Here is an 18,674-nt window from a genome sequence, read left to right on the forward strand (position 1 = left end):
AGCAGATTCCAGCCTCTGTGTTGAACCTATGTTGTACAAGTATATCATTGGACGATAGCAATGGTTCACTTGAATTGTATATACAGGATGTATCGACTTCTAAGCTGAATATTGTTTGTTTCTGGAAAAGAATAATGTTTTGTGTTTGTAAGAGAGGCATTACCTAACAAGTAGGTTGTTGAGGTCATGTTTGAAAATGTGATTGTTTGTTGAACTCACAGAACCCATGGTGTTGTGTCAAGAACCATGCTGAAACTGTGTTGAGAGTCTCATATATTTCTGAATGAGACTCTTGCATAAGGTGATTTTAGAAATCAGTTCATATGTTCATCATCAGATAAACTGACTTTTTTAGACTTTCAAAGCAATTACAGTGTCTTATATTGTTTTTGTTCCATCTATACACGTTTTCCAGCGTTGATTTGCCCATTGTGATTTTGAAGCAGACTATGTAATGTACCAAGTGTTCAACTTGAGAGCCTACAGAAATTTGTATAGGATGGTTATATTGTATGACCAGTCAGAGGGGGTGTTATTTTACCTTTAAAGTATGGGGCTTACAATAACCACAAGTTTCATTTACCTTCTGTGTAAAAGTCAGGAAGGGCTTAGACTAGTTGTTCTGTGCTTCAGCAGATGCATTTTCTTGTTGAAACATTTTCTTGTTTTCTGGAGCAACTAGTCTCTTTGATATTCTTTTATCATACAAGACTTTAAAACTTCATATTATATATGATACAACATATTTCACTACATTCTAAATACACATCATAAAGAACATTTGCTCTGATACATTTCTAAATTGATCATATTTTGGGTCAGATTTCTCTTTCAGGCAATTCATGGAGTTTCAAAACATCAGTTTCAGCTAATTTCAAATTTAAAAACATCTGCCTTGATGTATTCGTGTTGTACAGTGCAGGCTATTTTTTCCTGCCTGTTGATGTCCACATCTGTGTGTGTGATGTATGGAGCTGTTACAGATGTGGTCCTGGCAGTGTTTGAAGTTTTGTTTAGCTGTATTTGTTCATCAGTTTAGGGTATTTGTCCTCCCTTTGTTAACTCACCACAGCCCTATTACACACGCATACTGCTCCAACTGGACGCAACAGGAATGTTACTGCCTTGTAATTCGTCTTCTTAGTACTGCTACAGTAATGTAGACTAGCTTACTTATATGGGTAACCAATTTGACTTGTACTTGGTGACAGTGCTAAAACATGCTGGTCATGTGGCCAAAAGTTAGAAATTTGACACTTGATATTTGGGGGGTTTTGTGTTAATATTTGCCTGGAGAGAGAACCTAGAGCATAAGGGGTCTGTCAAGGTCTTTTGTTTTTGATCTGTAAACACAGAAATAGCAGCAATCATATCTTTGGATCATTTTTCATAAATCATACTATTCATGTGTTTTCTGTGAATATCTCAAATGAAGGGTTCTGGTGTATCAACAAAATTGTTAGTATTTTCAAATGTTGACCACATGAAAATGCCCCCAACTTGTTTGCAATCTTAATGCAAATTGACATGTATAAATTGGTAGCAGTATTTGTTTGGCCAAACTTGATATCAAATAAATATGAAAAATTACCAATTCTAGACTGGAATGGCAAATTGTTTTGATTTTGTACAATAGGCTAAGACTGTTCATATTCATAACACTCATACTGTTGTCTTGTTTTAGTACAAATGATGTGAATATTTTGCGTGGAAGCAGGCACCTGGTGTAAATGTGTTTGCATGGGCGAAATTGAGATACTGGGAGTATGAGCTCCTACTGTAGGGCTGTTCAGGGGAATGTTGGCTGTGGAATACCATCAGTGTTGCACACAAACAACACAGGTTGTCACACAACAAACAACAATAAAGCTTATTGTTACATCATTTAGTTTAAAAGCAGGACAGGCACTCCACAAGAACCTGTGAATAGGGCAACATCCAAAGCCTACATTGCTTAGCAAAATTTGTTCCTTTTCACATCAATCTAGGTGGATCATTAATTTATTGCACTTTTGATGTTACTTCCTTTCAACACGTCCTTGATGAAAGTTAAACAATGAAGAAAAGGTTTTTGAGGCAAATTGTCTTCTTCACATATTCCTTTTGGGTGTATGTATTTGCTTTGCTCAAGAGTATTCCCATACCTAGCTATAGTGAGCAAATTAATAGACTGTAGGTGTTTGATGTTGGGGCAGCAGAACGTATTACAGATAATGTTGTATTTTACATACATCCTGTGAGGTCTCTACACTTCTTGGATGTTATATGGTGCACCCGATACATAGTTTGGCAATGTGAAATGAAGAATTGAAATGATTAAGACTACGATGCTTATGTACCGTTAGTCTTATATTCATTCTTTGAAAGCACTGTTTCCTAGAGAATTTACTGGTTGCCATAGTAATGGAAGTGTGTGGGTGTGTGATATCATCAATAAGTAAATACTGCTAATGTAGACTACTTTGCCCCAGGTGACACTTGTCTCATTCTCACATACAGTGCACTCTGTCTAATTCGGACTGGTTTGGGACTGAGTGAAAAGTCCAAATTAGACATCAGTCCGAGTTGCACAGAAATTTCCTTTATTGATTATCTCAACTATTGTTTACAAATTAGTACTTTTGATTCACAAACAAATCAAGTAGTTGTTTATTCAAGGTTTATTGGCCAAGAGGACTTACTGCTCAGTAAATAAGACAAAATATCCAATCCAATCAACAAGTTGGCCAAGCTGACTTCCTGTATTTCTGCATCTCTCAGTTTGCTGTTAAAACCGGTTTAAACGTAAGGTCCTGATGTAATCCTTATTTGTTGTTATCATGAAAAAGCTCTGTATCTCAGACTGTCATTATTTTGGAATTTATAGTTGCTTTGTTTTTGACTCACAATGCAGTGTATATATTCATTGTATATATTCTTGTTCAGTAAATTGTGTATTTATGCTGAAATTCTGTTCATCATAAGAACTTCACATGTATCTGCTATATAAAGATACTTATATAGGTATGTGTGGAAAAGGGTTCCGTTCTATAAGTAGACTTGGTTGCTGCTTATGGCATGAACACAATACTGGTTTCTTGTCTGTACACAGTTTGGATGTAAATTAAGAAATATCATATTCCTACCTAAATTCTTATGATTTTTAGACCAACCCACAGTGTAAACAGCAGGACTGAGCTCTGAGTAGAAATATACATCCCAGCCATATTGCCTCTGGCTCAACAAGGTGAAAGTGTTCACTTAAACATGAAGTAATTGTATGATTCATTGAAAATGCAAACCTCAAAGGCAAAGAGCACCTCATAAAGTAGTGATACTTTCTATAAACATTTGACAATCATCATGATCACATTTCATGCCTTCAACACATTTTATAAAGGGCCAGCTCTGCATTCAGGAACTTATTTCAATGCCCAGATCCTTCCCCTTTCTATAGGTTTCATCTGTTCACTTTAGAAAGAGCTTTTTCAGATTGCAAATTCAGATTGGGGTTTTAAACTTTTGTGATATTGCCACTGAATACTCTTTATTGGGAAAAAAAACATGTTCATAGCATCTGTGGTTTGTTCTTGAATGTCCATAGTCTGTGGCGATGCTTCAAGTTTGGTTAGTCTTTAGAGCTTGAACCTTGGAAAGGACAGTTTTGGGCTTTCGATAGCAGTTGCCTAGTGAGAGAAAACAAAGGAAACGAAAGCTTTCTGGAAACAGAGATTTTGAAAATGCTTCAGATTAAGGAGATGATACTGGTCTTAGAAATAGGGTGTTCTCTTCAGCTCAACAAAACCTGGACTAGACATGTATTTGATAAGATGAAATTGTAAGACCACTTGTTCTTTCTCACACCTGCTTTAGCCTTCCCAAAGACTCAAGATCACTAACATTTCAGAGGATAACACCCAAAATGCCCTTATAAACTAGCTACAGTTCATTAAAAAGTGATTTGATATTTGCACTATACATTGCATTTATTATGCAAAAAAGTGACATTGTTGCTGTTTGTCCCTTCACTGATACCTGTGTTTTTCATTACGTATAGTATACTGTTTAAATTCTTAGTAATTTGTTGTAATGATAACAGAACATGTCACATTGACCAAATCACTCAAAACATTTTGCCATCCAAATATCCATCTGCTGTGAATATTTGAAAAGATTAGGGACTTGCAAATCTGGCTGTTGTCTCTGTTATGTTGACATTGTCAAGTCCCAGATGAACATTTGTCCATAACATGAGCACACCTTAAAGGAAGACTCACTGGGTTTTCAGTGATGCTAAGTTCTTCCTTTGTTGTTAAAGCTGATGTCTGGATGGATGATGATATCTAAAGGGCTGCTAAGTATTGCTTACTGAGAGAGTCTCTCTCAACTGTGTATATGTTAGTTTCATTTCACTCATCTAAGTGTGTTTCAAAATGTTTATAGGAAAGATGTAATGAAAAAATTCAAACATGTGTAAATAAATAAGAAGTAATATTAAAATGCTTCTTGAATAGTTGTATCTAATGTTAAGTTGATTTATCAACCCAGATGTGGAGTCGGACGAGATATTTAGGGTATATATCATGTTCTTGTAACTTCAGACTTTTGGAACATCAAAATGTGCTATTAGCTTGAGACTGTGTAATATGCATGCAAAAATTTCGACATAGTTTTATCCCTGCAGTCATGACTTCAGGTTTTTATCTGCTTCTGTGACATTGAATTGTTAACATGTAGTAAATGCTTTGTATGCATATTTTTACAATGTTCAATTTCGAAATTATTTTTAGTGTCCACAAATCTCAATAACATAAAAAAACTCTTTCCTGTGCGTTCAAAAAAGTTCATTTTTGATGAATTTCTGTCAAATAAATGTTAACCCCCAAAATATTTTAGACTGACGACTTTCAGTGTCTGAGTGCCATGTTTCACATCAAAGCTAATTACAAGCAAATATGTTTTTGAACTCTGAAATACATTGTACCTTTCATTGTGTGCTTTGTGCCATGTTATGTTTCCTGATTAATCATAAACATGGATGAGATATTCCACTTCCTTTAAGAAAGACTTCCACCAAGATGTTAATATGCCAAACATGGATCTGGTGGAAGGTTTAAAAGTAGGCTCAATGTGGAATTACCATGTACCAGTGAGCCGGAAAGTTGCTATAACCAGACACTTGGCATCCTGATGTGAAAAAAATTGTTTACATTGTGTTGAAGGTATATATGGAATCCAAGGACATTCTTTTTGTGGCACCAGGCCATGTTCAGATTGGAAGTTTTGTTTGGTGTATTTTTAGTTTTTCTCCATTGTTGCTGTAGCACCAATATCTGCTGATGACCATTTACTTTTTTTGCTGTGCATTTAATATGTAATGTTTTAAGCTTCTGCATCATATAGATGAGTCTGGTGGTTAGTGTGTTCACTCTGCTTACTTAACATAGAGCTACTATATACTGAGGTTGTTTCTGTGTGTATTATTTTAGTATAGCTGCTACTAATTAGTGAGTTTGCAATGTATTTAGTTAAAAGAACAATGATGATCTAAACAAGTTTTGAAATACAGCTGCTGTAACAAACACGATACAGACCTGACCATGCATACATACCCTTGTACCACACACTTTTACCAAACCATATTGAACTTTCAGGGATCACTTACTAGCATCCTGTGAGCTGTAATTCTGTAGGACACCACTGAACTGATGCCTCTGTTGTCTTGTATGATTTGACAGTTGGATACAGTAATTAAGATAATGTGATGTCCGTGGTGTCAATAAACAGAAATGTTCTTCTTATAGGTAGTAAACAAATGTCCAGCATTTAGAGGACAACTTAAATACATTTCTTTGCATTTCCCATGCGGTAATCAATAGCGTTGTTGATTGTTTCAGCCCAGACACAATCTGGGACATTGGACTTCCAGCCTACTCCCGAATTTCCTGCTCTGCAGTACCTGGACAGTGTGGATCAAGGTAGCCAAGCAGACAGAGTGGGCCTCAAAGCTGGGGATTTCTTACTGGAGGTGAGATTTGTACCTTTAATATATACCAAATATTGACTTAAACTGCACAGTTGACTTAACCTGAAGAAAACTTGATCATCGACATCTTTAAGTGTGTCATGTTGAGTCTCATACTGAAGGACATTCATTCATAGATGTATTTTACACCTTCATGGGACTTCCTAAATAATAGAATTTTGTTGAAGGCATGTGTAATGTTTGGCATTTGTTTGTTTTATTGAGCTTCTAATGCATATATGTCAACACGTCTTTCCTTTAAACATTGTCGTCAAACACAGAAGGTTCGTGTGTTTTTGTAGCGTCATGTTTTAATTTGGCCATACATGTGCCTGCGTTGTTCTGTCTGCCACACTCAACGTGTACATTTGAACAGTCTTTATAGTTGCTCTGAACTGCTGCATGCTTCTGTTGATTTATTGAATGATCCAGGACCTGTTACAAAGCATATCCTGTATGATGTTATGTGCTGATATTCCATCTATCCTATTTGACAATGGAGTGCCATGTAAGGTCTGTCTGACACTAAAGTTTAAATCTTCAAATCACAAACAACAGATACCATGAATAGTTGCACCATTGTACGCCTCACATTCACAAACCTTTAAAGTCATTTTTACCAGTATTTAGTGATGTTCTTATGCCATGGAGTACCTGGAATCCTATGTCTTGAAAATGTTTTCTACAAAAGATCCCTTGCTTAGGTCTTGTAAACTGACCTAATCATATTCCGCATGTTAACCCTACAATCAACCGGAAATGGCAAATGATTAGTGTGGGCATGTAGACTCAATCGGTAGTGTACACCAAGTGAAAATATAGTCCATCTCAGCTCCAGCTAACTTTTCAGATATGAGTGTCACTGGGAACAAGGGAACTGTGTGTTACATCATTTGTCTAACAGTATACATGGTCTATTGTGAAACTACAGAACATTTTCAGTGGAACATTGGTGGTGTGTGCACATACTGCTTAGTTTGTCTAAAGCCAGGTATTATGAAAAACCTGTGACCAAAAGTCAACAATTTTATAACCACAGCCCAATTTTTTTGTACTTAGATTTACTTTAGGCTGTCAAGTGACACTGTTTAAGCTGTCCTTAATCCTTGGAGTAGCCCCTTTGTACATAATGAAATATGCTTTCACTCATTTGTAGAGTCAGGAGAACCAAGAAAAGCATGTGTTGTCAACAGTATTATTCTTTTCTGCCACAGTGTATTTACTTCAAATGAATTTTCCTGCCAAGTGGAGTTGTTAGGGTGAATGTTCCATTTTGACTAATGATTTCTCTGCTGTTGCCAATATCCTGTAATGACACAAAGGCAAGGTACTGTTCTGATTGTCAGGTTTTAGGAAGTGATTACTTCCTGGAAAATATCAGGTATTTTCTGTATGTTGATGTGGACTGTCAGGGTTATTGTGCAGGTTGACAGTTGGTGTATGAAGGTATCATGTCAGGCACACATTCATAGTTGATGGCTTCTGTTTGTTTCTTGTCACTGCTTTCTTCCACAGTTCAAAGACATTTTGTTTGTCACTTCATGGGAACAAAAACAATTTCCTAAGGTAATTCATAGTTTGCCCTGAAGAACATATCTTTCTTCCCATTGTCACATAGTGTGAGCATTTTTCATTTTCCTGTGGATCTTTGTTCTAATACTCTTGAATTAAGAGACAACTGTGAAACTATGTATGTTTGTTCCCATGCTGGAAAACCATCTTGCAGAATGAGTGAAAAAGTGCAAATTGTTCATCTTTATCAGGTTGGTAGATATGATACCGGTACATGGTGTTATTAATGATATATACTGATCTGTACATTTACCAACAAACAGCTTACTCTACTGCCTTATCCTGATTTTAGTGACATGTTGATACCTGGCAACCAATTATGCCATGGAATTTAATTCCTTTTGGAGATTTTAGACGCCATTGTGTCAGTAACTGCCTAAGTTAAGCCTAAATTGTATTACTCAATACTTCATTATTAATTATCACAATTGTCACTTTTATAGGATTGCCATGTGAAAAGCAGTGGGATATATACAGTAATTCAGTATGCCCAATAGGCAGAAACCTTTAAGCTGATTGCTCCAAATGCTAATTCTCAGGGAGAATTGGGGTTCAAGACTAAATTCTTCAAACAGAAGTGTAATATATCTGTTACACAATTCTTACAAACATACCATATCATTCTCTGCTATAACTATGTCATCATGTACCTCTGCCCATCTAATACTCATGACAAAAGCTAATCACATGGCTATTGATCTCACAGAAAGCTATTTTTCTCTGCCACTCATCACTCTTTGATGTGAGGCAATAGACAGCAGTGCGTCATTGTCCACCACAATCTCAAGACACTGTTGACCTTTGTCTTAAAACCTCATGGGGGAATCAAGCCTGATAATAAAGTTATCAATCACCAGATAAACTGGCATAAATCATAACAATCCCCAAGTACTTAGAGACATGTAGTCATTTGTATCAACTGTTCCGGTGCTCTGTGTCACCGAGACATCAACATCCCATGTACATGAACATTGTCATCAATCAGGATGAACAGGTGAAGATTTATGAATGATGACTGACTTGGTGTTGAGTTGCAGGATTTCTGTGAATTATTGGTTCTGTCTTTATTATCTTGAACAGCCTGTAATACAGATTAGCATGCAAATTAGGTATTCCAAATAATCTGGTCTGTCTTGGATTGTTTATTTACAGACTGCAGACATCTTGAATGTCATTCTAATCACCACTGTTCAGCAGCTAACATTGACACTAATGTATCACTCACACTTTCATTTCATGTTGTTTGTAACTTAATATAGATGTAGTTGAGTCTGGAAAATCTGCTCTTTACTTTCAAGTTAGTCCAGTGTCAGTGCAATGAGTTGTCCAAATTCAAACATATAGCTTGACTGTACAAAGTGTTACGTATGGTTGTTTTGGTTTGGATTAAAATTGGCACTATAAAAAAATACTTTGATTCCATGAGATTAAGCCAATCTGATATTGTTGTGAAAGTTGTATTATTCATCTGCAGGATTTCAGTTTAATACTATCTGCATATAACTCATTGAATTAAAGACTATGTTATCATACTCAGCCTTGCAAGTAAAGAAACACTCCTGGCAGCAGCAGAGACTTTGTCAGACGACTTTTGACTCAGACTGCACTCAAACTCCACAGCCATCTCCACTGTGAATGTGTTGTCTTGGGTTTGAGAAGGATGGGTGAGCCTGTTTAAAGGCTTTGGGGGTTGAGAATGTGATTTAGTGACTACTGCCATGGGGCTATGTCTGCTGCATGTAACACTGTGAAGAAGAATTTGGCATGACTTTGTCAACATCTTGGAATAGGTTTACTGTGTTGGTTTAGTCAATGAGATCTCAACACTGACAGACAAAAGACTGGCTAACCTAGCTCCATGTAGATGCTGAAACAAAACTCTTGTCGAGTTGAGTCAATATTCACATAAAATGGTATATGCAGTTATTCCATTTTTATAAAATATTCAAAGTTTACATATTTAAATTGTATTTTGATCACAAACATGAGCAAGACTTAAGCAAACTGAAGTCAAATATTTGACTGTATATTGTATTACACTGTATTTTACTGAAGAAAATTGTTTCTGTATACTGTAATATGGGTTTCCGAATCTGAGTATCTCAGAGATAGACACAGCCACTTGTCTGTTAATCTAAAACTAATGAAAATTCAGAAAAAAACTAGTTGCTTTCTCCTTATGTCTCCTTATGTCTAGTTTGGTTCACATAAGCCACTAGTTCAGATGAACTGAGGACTGGTGTGATCTGCCCCAGGTGACCTGAGTTATAGCTTGTTCTTCCAATGTGATTCATTGTAATTTCATGGTACATGAAACTTCAGGACAGGTGAAATCTTCTTGCTGTTTCATTATACTCACATTATATTGTATGACTTGCTGTGAAAGAATTTGGTGGCTGAATAGGCAGACACTTAATTCAGTGTATTGTGAACCTATGACTTGGCTCAGCTTCATGGTATCTCACATTGTTAGCAAAGACAGAATATCAATGTTTGGTCACTACTATAGTCTGTTTACCTTGAAAATATGCTGATGAATTTCACAACAAAAACACGTAAATCAAATACAGTGAAATTATGATAGTGAATACTCATAATTTTACCTTGCCAATTGAACATGTAAATCTCAGAATATCATTCAACTTAGGATAACAAACAGTCATAGTTTCAAATTGCTATATTTGTTTGCATTTCAAGGGGATATGCACATTAAGTGAAACACCAAGAACAAGTAGGCTTGGTCTAAATTAACACTCAATACATCCCGCACATGCATTTGTTCACTGTTCCTACTACAGCACTTACACCCTTGTGATACAAACCAGTAATAAGGATTTGATCTATAATAATTTGTAAAACAAATTTTATCCTAATTTTTATAAATTCTAAAAATTAAATTTTCAAATTAAAATAAAATTATGAGGATATGCAGTCTTAATATCACCATATTTGATATATATTTTTGTTAAAAGTGAAATTCATCGGTTCATTTTCCCTGCAAACAGACTATAACATTGATTCCCTCGACAAACCATCCAGAATAACACATTCTTAATGAATACACAGAAACTGAAAACAACACATAATTTAGTTGTTCAAGTCTTTCCATATCCCTCTCTTTTAGGTGTAGTAATACGAGTGTCTGTGGCAGATAAACCCACACATTTGTACCATGTTTGTCTAGGCCTTGATAAGTATAGTTCTCCCTATGCAGGAGGTATATAAAGGTGGCGACCATTGAGCTGCCATGAGGTAGCAGTGATAAGATAGTTGGTTAGATAAATATTGACTTTGCTATGGCTCTCTTCCAAAATAATGTTAGCCGCAATGTTTGGTTTAATGTATTGTATTATAAGTTCCTTTAGTTTACTCCTAGGTTGTGATAGTTTGAATGTTAAAGATCAAAATGTTTTTTTCTCTCTTTTTCATTTGTTATTTTATTTGTCATCTATGTTCTCCAATATGCACCTAGAAAACAAAAATGTGTTAGCTTTGATTTCAGGAAATTGCTTTCACACACCAGCATGCCTTTAATTAATTTAAGAAATATAAAATCTGATAATGCTTTACATGTGTCATGAAACAGTCATATGGCAATATTAACTCTTCATCATAAAGTAATTCATTGGCTGGAATGCTAAGTGGTGAACTCCTTTGCATTCATCCAAGCATGAAGAAGTGTTATAAGATGACATGTTTGGGTCACTCCACGTTAAGCAGACCTTCCTGTTTCTTAGCCTCAAGTCAATACACACAGCTACAGCATTGAGATTGACATTCCCCAACCATACCAGTTGCCATTTGAGGTCACACTATTTACGCCCACCTCCATGTTTGATTTGATATTGCCTGTGGTCATCACCAAACACATGCAGCCCTACCATCAAGAACTGCTTGATGCTTGTCTGTTGGCATTCATACTGTCAAGTTACATCATAACACAAGATGTGTTCAATATTGGGTAACACATCTCACTCTAAATGCCACCATGCCATCACTCACACAGCCTTAAGTGACCAGTCATATTATTACCTTAGGAAATGTTATTAAGGAGATTGTGACTTGGCCTTTATCCAAATTTCAGAAACATTTCGGTTTAATTGGTAAAATAGGTGGTTGTTTGAATGGTTGGTGGTGTATTGAACGCTCATCTTCTTTGGACTCAGTCATCTGTGAACATAGTCCCATACTGCATTAAATATTAAATCAAGTTGAGTGAGTACACATAACTCAGTAATTGATTCTATGCCTGAGTCTTCAATACACACTTAATTGAGGTATTGTTGTTTTCATATCACTATGAGTGCTAGGGATGTCCCATCAGTACACATTTAGATCACAGTCGCTAAATCAAGATGAAGTGTTGCTGACAGCAGGTTTACTGCACATGCTATAATTTATGATAAAGACTTTCTTCCCAAGGGTTAAGCACATATATGTTGGTAGATTCATACTCACACATGATCAATTAGAACTTCATATGAACAGTGTGTGAAAATCTCTTTAATACGGATTGTGTGTAGAATTTTATGAGAGGATATGCATTCATTTTTAGAAAGAAGTAAAAGAAATGTTTTTACAATTGAAAAAAAGGTCAAAATTTAAGTCATATTTTACATAATCAGTTCAAATACTTTAGTATAGCACTCACTGAAAAAAGGAAATATTATGAGTCTTTTGCAAGAAATGTATGTTGTTTAATAATTGTGAGAATCCCATCCTGTTTTAAAGTTAACATTAATTACAGTCCGTATTTCATTATGAAAGGCAATTGTTTCCTGTTATTGTCACTTAAACTGTGGTCTTCTTGTCAACAGATCAATGGAGAGAATGTTGTTCGGGCCTCACATGAACGAGTTGTACAGTTGATTCGCACAGCACGCTCCACCCTGGCTATGACAGTGGTGACAGTTCGACCTCTTGACCGAAACAGTGACTGGTTTGTACACCAAGATGGTGTCATGACTCTTCCAAATCGCAAGAGACAAGGTATGTTTGTTACAATTACTGGAATTACACAAGAAATGAAAATGAATTTGATATAGTTGATATATTTTATTGTTGCAATTATGTTGTATTGTTGCAGCTCCTGCTCCTCCTCGCCGAGATCCACAAACATCTCTGTCCTACAGTAAAGCTACATCTAAGTCAATGGCAGAGGGACTTGCAGAAATAGGTAAACCATGATTCATGTGGTCTTAGTTTAGCTTCATTTGTATCTTCTTATGAATCACATGGAATTGAATGTCTCATGCATGAAGCCAGTCTGATCAAGCTTCCATTTTGTTGTGAATGAATTCATGAAATATGTTTATGGACTCATTGACTCATGATAAATAAATGATTTTTTTCTTTTTTCAGAAAAACTTGACCAGACTCTAGCAGAGTATGATGGCAACCAGTATGCTCGGCGCTCTTCAGTGCCCAATGACAGTGGATCAGAACCTAAAACAGCATCAGTGCGTGCATCTCATTCAGCTAAGAGGATGTCTGTGGTAGATCTGGACAGCATTTTGGTTAGTGAGAAGACAGAACACGGCAAGACAAAGAACAAGGATTATGTGAGTCCATCAGAACTGCGGATCATGAAGTACCACAAGAAACAGAATGGAACTGTCAGCAACATGGAAAGATCTAAAAGCACACCAGATCTTGCTGGTGAGATGGTGGTAACTAAGCCAGAGGCTATCTATGCCAAGTCAGGTGTTGCAATTGGCTCTGGGGTGGTTGGACAAGAAAGACCTGGCCCAGGAGCAACCTGGAGCAAGTCTCATGTCTCTCCTGTAGTAGTGAATACCTCTGAACCTTCAAGTTTGAGGGGACCAATATACATGACTCCATCTGTGAAGAGGCCAGTAACCTACATTGATCCAAAAGTACTCCAAGCCTCTGTCAGTAGTGGAAGTGCATCCAAGCTAAATCTTACTCAGGATGAGCCTCCTTACTCAGTTCCTCAGATTCCAAGTCGTCAGCCCACACCAAAACGCCCTGCTCCACCGCCCCCTCCAATGAAGGCAGAAGTTGTGTCAATTAATACTACATATGCCAATGTCTCAGAGGACATCCAGAAAACTAAGGCTAGAGATTCTCCATATGAATCGAGTTTTCGACCTGGCACTTTGGCAAGGCTGACTAAACACCCACAAGTAACAACAGCTTCTCTAGAACAGGCCAAACTGAAGGCTCACCAGAGAAGTGCCAGTGCTGGAAATATTGCTGTACCACCAGATGCAGAGAATGAGACAGACAAACCTGGTGTGTCTTTTGCAGAAGATAAGGTTTATGAGAGTGCAGCAAGTTTCATGCAAAAACATCCTAATGCTACTTTGCTTGTGACAGCAGATGTGCACAAAGGGCAGAAGAAGGAAAAGGACTTCTATGAAGCAGAGCCCGAGCCTGACTATGATGTTGAGAGTGATGAGGAAAAGGCTGAGTCAGTGTCCTCAAGTTCTAGTACCAAAGTTCAAGGGACTTTCAGTCGGCAGTCTAGTGCATCATCTCATAAATCTACAGGCTCCAGAAATGCTGGTGAGAATAAAACTGTTATTTCAGTAGGAGGAGAAGCATCGCAGAAAAATTCTCCTCAGAACAAACGTTACACAATTCATTCAGACATTACATCCTCTACTGCTCCATTCTCAAATGATCCCTCCAGTGGAACAACTAAACTGGTGATTCCTCCTCGTCCTCAGCAGCCAGCGCCCTTGCCACCCTCAGTGCCTTCCAGTACCAATAGTTCTCGACGCTCCTCAATCCAGTCCAATATGAGTGGAGATCGGGATACTTCCTCAGATAAGATCAATATTATGCCGCCACCACCACCAGTAACTTCTATTGTGGTTCAAACAAGTCAGCCAGTTACAACGGTCACTTCCTACACCACTCCACCCCCTCAAACAGCTCCTCCACCCCCTCCCCCTCCACCAGTAGTTGCTGCACCACCCCCACCTCCTCCTCCACCCCCACCTCCTGCTTCTAACCCACCCCCTCTTCCATCCTCTACACCACCTCAACTACGTCCAGCTGCTCAAAAACCTGTTCCTCAAGGTCCACCTATTGTACCAACAGATGACATTATGGCTGCTGTTGCTAAGAGACAAGCAAGGATGCAGACAGATGGACCACTTATGGCACCAGATAGGCCAGTCCCTGCATCTGTTGCTCAGAAGTCAAAACTTGAACTGAATCATGAAGCCCTGAAGGCTGCTGTAGCCAAACGTAAAAGTCTCTTGTCCCAAGTTGATGATTCTGCCGTAGTGGACACGATTGAATCAAAATTGCAGAAAACAAAGAAGCTTCAGTCAGCCAAATATTTCTTCTCAAGTGACACCATCAATCGCAAAGATATGAAAGCAACATCACCAGAAATGGCTGAGGAGAAACATTCTGTGAATCCTTCAAAAGTAAATTTAGGGAATACCAGTACATTGAAAAGTAAAAAGACAGTTGCTGCACCACCACCTCCAGTTACAAAACCAGCTACAGAGACAAATGCTAAGTCCACGCAGCTGCCAAAAGAGGTGCCCAGCAAAACTGTTACAGCCAAGGAAACTCCAGCCAGTGTACCTAATGTAACTAAATCAGACTCTGAATCACCTCAGCCCAGTGATTTCCTGGCTCTGGCAGAGAAACGTAGACAGGAGTGGCTACAGAAGAAATCAAATGGCACAGATACAGGAACCCTGAAAAAGAATACCACAACTCAAAATGCTACACCCACCAACTCTAACACAAACAACATTGAAGTGATTCCATTGAAAGGCTCATCTGTTGAGGGAGATTCTAAAGTGTCCATCCGTGATAGGATTGCTAAGCTTGAGAAAGCCCGTTTGAATTTGAATGGAACAATGAAATCTGGGGGAAATGTTGAGTTGGGTGGTGTCACTGAAGATCACTCTCACACTGAAGCTGGTCTTACGCTTAGCAGAAATAAGAAGGAGAAAAGTCTTCAGAATGGATCTAACTATGTAGCCCCACCAGCTGAATTTGAGGATGGTGGGAACAAACCCCCGACCAATGCCCATGGTGTCATTCAAATTGATATCATCCCACCGCCTCCTATTTTTGCCAATGAGAGCAGTACGGATGAGAGTGGTCATGCTAATAATGAACAGTTTGGGTCAGCATTTGGTCATGATGATGCAGCAAGTCTGGTCTCATCAGTTTCCACTCTGAGCACTCTATCCAGTGAACAAGGTGAAGCGGGATCTCCACCAGCAAAGCATACTCAACAGTATGATGATATTATCCCACCACCACCACCACCACCACCAGGATTTGATGATTCAGGTGAACAGATGTATGATGAAATACAGAGTGAGGAATGTATTCCCCCTCCCCCACAATTTGGCAACTCAGAAAGTGGCAAACCAAAGTCGCTCCGACCATTCCAGACAAAGGCTGTTGAATCCTGGCTGTGTACTGATGTCATGGATTGGCTTGACAGTGTCAGTATGAGCCAGTATAGGTCAAGTTTTGCTAAGAACTGCATCGATGGACCCAAGCTACTGGGTCTCGGTAGAAATGACTACATTGAACTTGGTGTTGTTCAGGTTGGACACAGAATGAACCTAGAGCGATCGATCAAAAAAGTAGCTATGAGGAAGACAGCACTGTGATTGTGTTTGACTTTGAAAATATTGTTCTTCAGACATGGAAATAATTGTGAGTTTTAGGAGACAGTGAGACAATGATACAGACATGTTGTTATGGAAAATGTGAAGTGTTTAGTGCTCAAGTCTTTCATACTGAAAGTTTAACAGGCATTACATGTGAATAGAACATTTATATTGTGTGATGAGACTGTTCAGTGTGAGCAGTATGTCTTATGCATTCCTGGACTATTGATTGGACTAACCTTGTGATGCAGTTAGTGGATATAACCTGCACATCATGGAAAAAATGCACCCCAGTGTACATATCACAAGATATTATCAGTGCCCTAGTCACATTGTGTTTACACACTTATCCCAACCATTATTTATACTCCAAATTTCCCCATGCAATATACTCATTGTCTGTCTGCATCTGCACTTCTTGTCCTATCAGTGTGGACTTTCTACAACCTGCCTGCTACTGCCAGACGGTGTCGGGATTGTCTAGCACACATTGCCCAGTTCTTCACTTGGATCAACTTTGCTTATAGTTTCGTTCTTTTTCGCTTGTCATGCTAAGTTCTAAGATGGAAATGCTTTAGAATCTGGTTTGACTTGTAATATTTTCTGGCTTTTTGATGTTTTGGAAGTGATAATGGCCAATAATGTGGTCTAATATGTCAGTTGTCAAGACCAGCCAAAGCAACATATTTGTAATATCTTTCTGTATCATAACTGTATCAGGATATGTATCTTCTTTGTGAACCATGGATATTTGTACTGAGAAGTGAGGTGCCAGTTTTCAAGGGTTTTGGTAACTTGATATTTGAGAAATACTTGTGAAGACTTAGCAGAGCACAGCTGAATACAGTTGAAATCCTATGCAAGCAGTTTTCTGTTGACATATATAGTAAAAGGAAATGTATTTAAAAGCATCTCTAGATATTTTGTTCTGAGAAATTCATATTAAGATACAGTCAACTACAGCCTGAAAGTCAGGCAGGTACCAGTGAACTAGGAACAATGGGAGCATGATATTGGATTGACACAACTCCCTGGTCCTGTATGTCTTGTTAGATGATACTTAATAGCTACATTTTCAACAATTTAGGATGCATGCCATTTTAAATCACTGAGTTAACATGTGCACATTGATATCAGTGTAAATTGACTACTGTATTTCTGATACCTTTGTGCCAAATATTTAGCTGCCAATCGTGTTGCATCTTGGCATTTGCAGTTCTTCAAATACATGGCTCCTGAACACAGATGCTCCTATGTCATCTCTTTGTGATGTTTTCATGGATTAGACATTAACATGAGATTATTACTTATCAGTGGTACTAATTACTTCTATGTATCCTATTATCCAAACAGGTAAACCTTATCCAGATTCAGTGATTGCAAGTTGATGTCAAAAGATGTAAGTTGTTTGAAATGAAGCACAATTGTCACCTATCTATTTTATGAAGTGTTAACAGATTTAGCTGTTATGTAGATAAACATGTTGATATGGGATTGTGTATGCGCCTATGCTAGTCTTTCATATGCCATATTTATCAAAGTCCAGATCTGTATATTTGATAGTATTCACAACTGTCTGAATATTTTTATAAGATAACAATGGTTCCCTCAAACTGTACAAAGGGGGGTAACTCCTATATTTACTGTATATGCTCTGAAAGGCTCTTCACTTAATAAATTGGACCAGGACATGGTTGTGTAGCTGATTTGTGATCAGTGAAGTGAATAAAATGTAATTAAACATTCATAACTTTGACTGTTGATCAAAAGGATACATTACATTTCATTATTCCAACTTAACCACAATAACTTGAATTGATGATTTGACAAATTATTTTGTGCATGCACTTGTTAACCATTGCAGTTAATGCTGATTTGCAGTAAGTTATATTTCCCATCTTCTTGTTTGTGTAGATTAAAACTAAAACTGGATGTGCTAACTTTAATCTAGGGAGCAGTGTGCCTGAAAATTATAAAATGTATATAAGACTGAAATGACCTTCACCTTGTAGCCTGTACAGAAAACAAACTTATCACATTAGTGTTTACAGTTGGTTCACAGCAAATCAGTAATTGTCTTTTCTATTATTTATATACTTGAACATTACAATTGTGAAGGATTGTCATCATAGTGGCCATATGTAAGAAACAAATGTTAAATAAACTCTTCCACGTTGCTACTGACTTTGTTTTGGTCCATATCATATAAGCACCACAACAATATTGCTGGGATATCAGCTAAAATGGGATATGGTTTCATTCTTACACATTCTGATGAAAAATGATCATATCGTGACACTGAAGAAAAAATCATGTATCAAAACCACCTCTTTCAAGAAATAAGAAGGACTCTATAAAATAGTTCACCATTCACCCATGTTTCCACACATCCTATGATTTCCAAGACAGATATGTCAAATTCATAACGTCAAAGTATTAAACATCTAATATTTAAACATAGTTCAAAGAAAAATGTTACA

General features: G+C 37.5%; 1 protein-coding gene across 3 annotated transcripts in view; it reads left to right on the forward strand.

Moving 5' to 3' along the window:
- LOC137286760 (SH3 and multiple ankyrin repeat domains protein 3-like) overlaps positions 1-18,371 on the forward strand; it is a 100,287-nt gene extending 81,916 nt beyond the window's left edge. For all 3 annotated transcript variants that reach the window (XM_067818740.1, XM_067818739.1, XM_067818741.1), the window contains 4 exons: positions 5,877-6,007; positions 12,394-12,565; positions 12,663-12,752; positions 12,938-18,371. In XM_067818740.1, coding sequence (XP_067674841.1) covers positions 5,877-6,007; positions 12,394-12,565; positions 12,663-12,752; positions 12,938-16,194 — 3,650 coding nt within the window. In that variant the 3' untranslated portion in view covers positions 16,195-18,371. The remainder of the gene's footprint in view (positions 1-5,876; positions 6,008-12,393; positions 12,566-12,662; positions 12,753-12,937) is intronic.
- Positions 18,372-18,674: the final 303 nt, after the last annotated feature.

The sequence above is a fragment of the Haliotis asinina genome, chromosome 6, assembly GCF_037392515.1.
Source record: "Haliotis asinina isolate JCU_RB_2024 chromosome 6, JCU_Hal_asi_v2, whole genome shotgun sequence".
In the NCBI taxonomy this organism is placed as follows: domain Eukaryota; kingdom Metazoa; phylum Mollusca; class Gastropoda; order Lepetellida; family Haliotidae; genus Haliotis; species Haliotis asinina.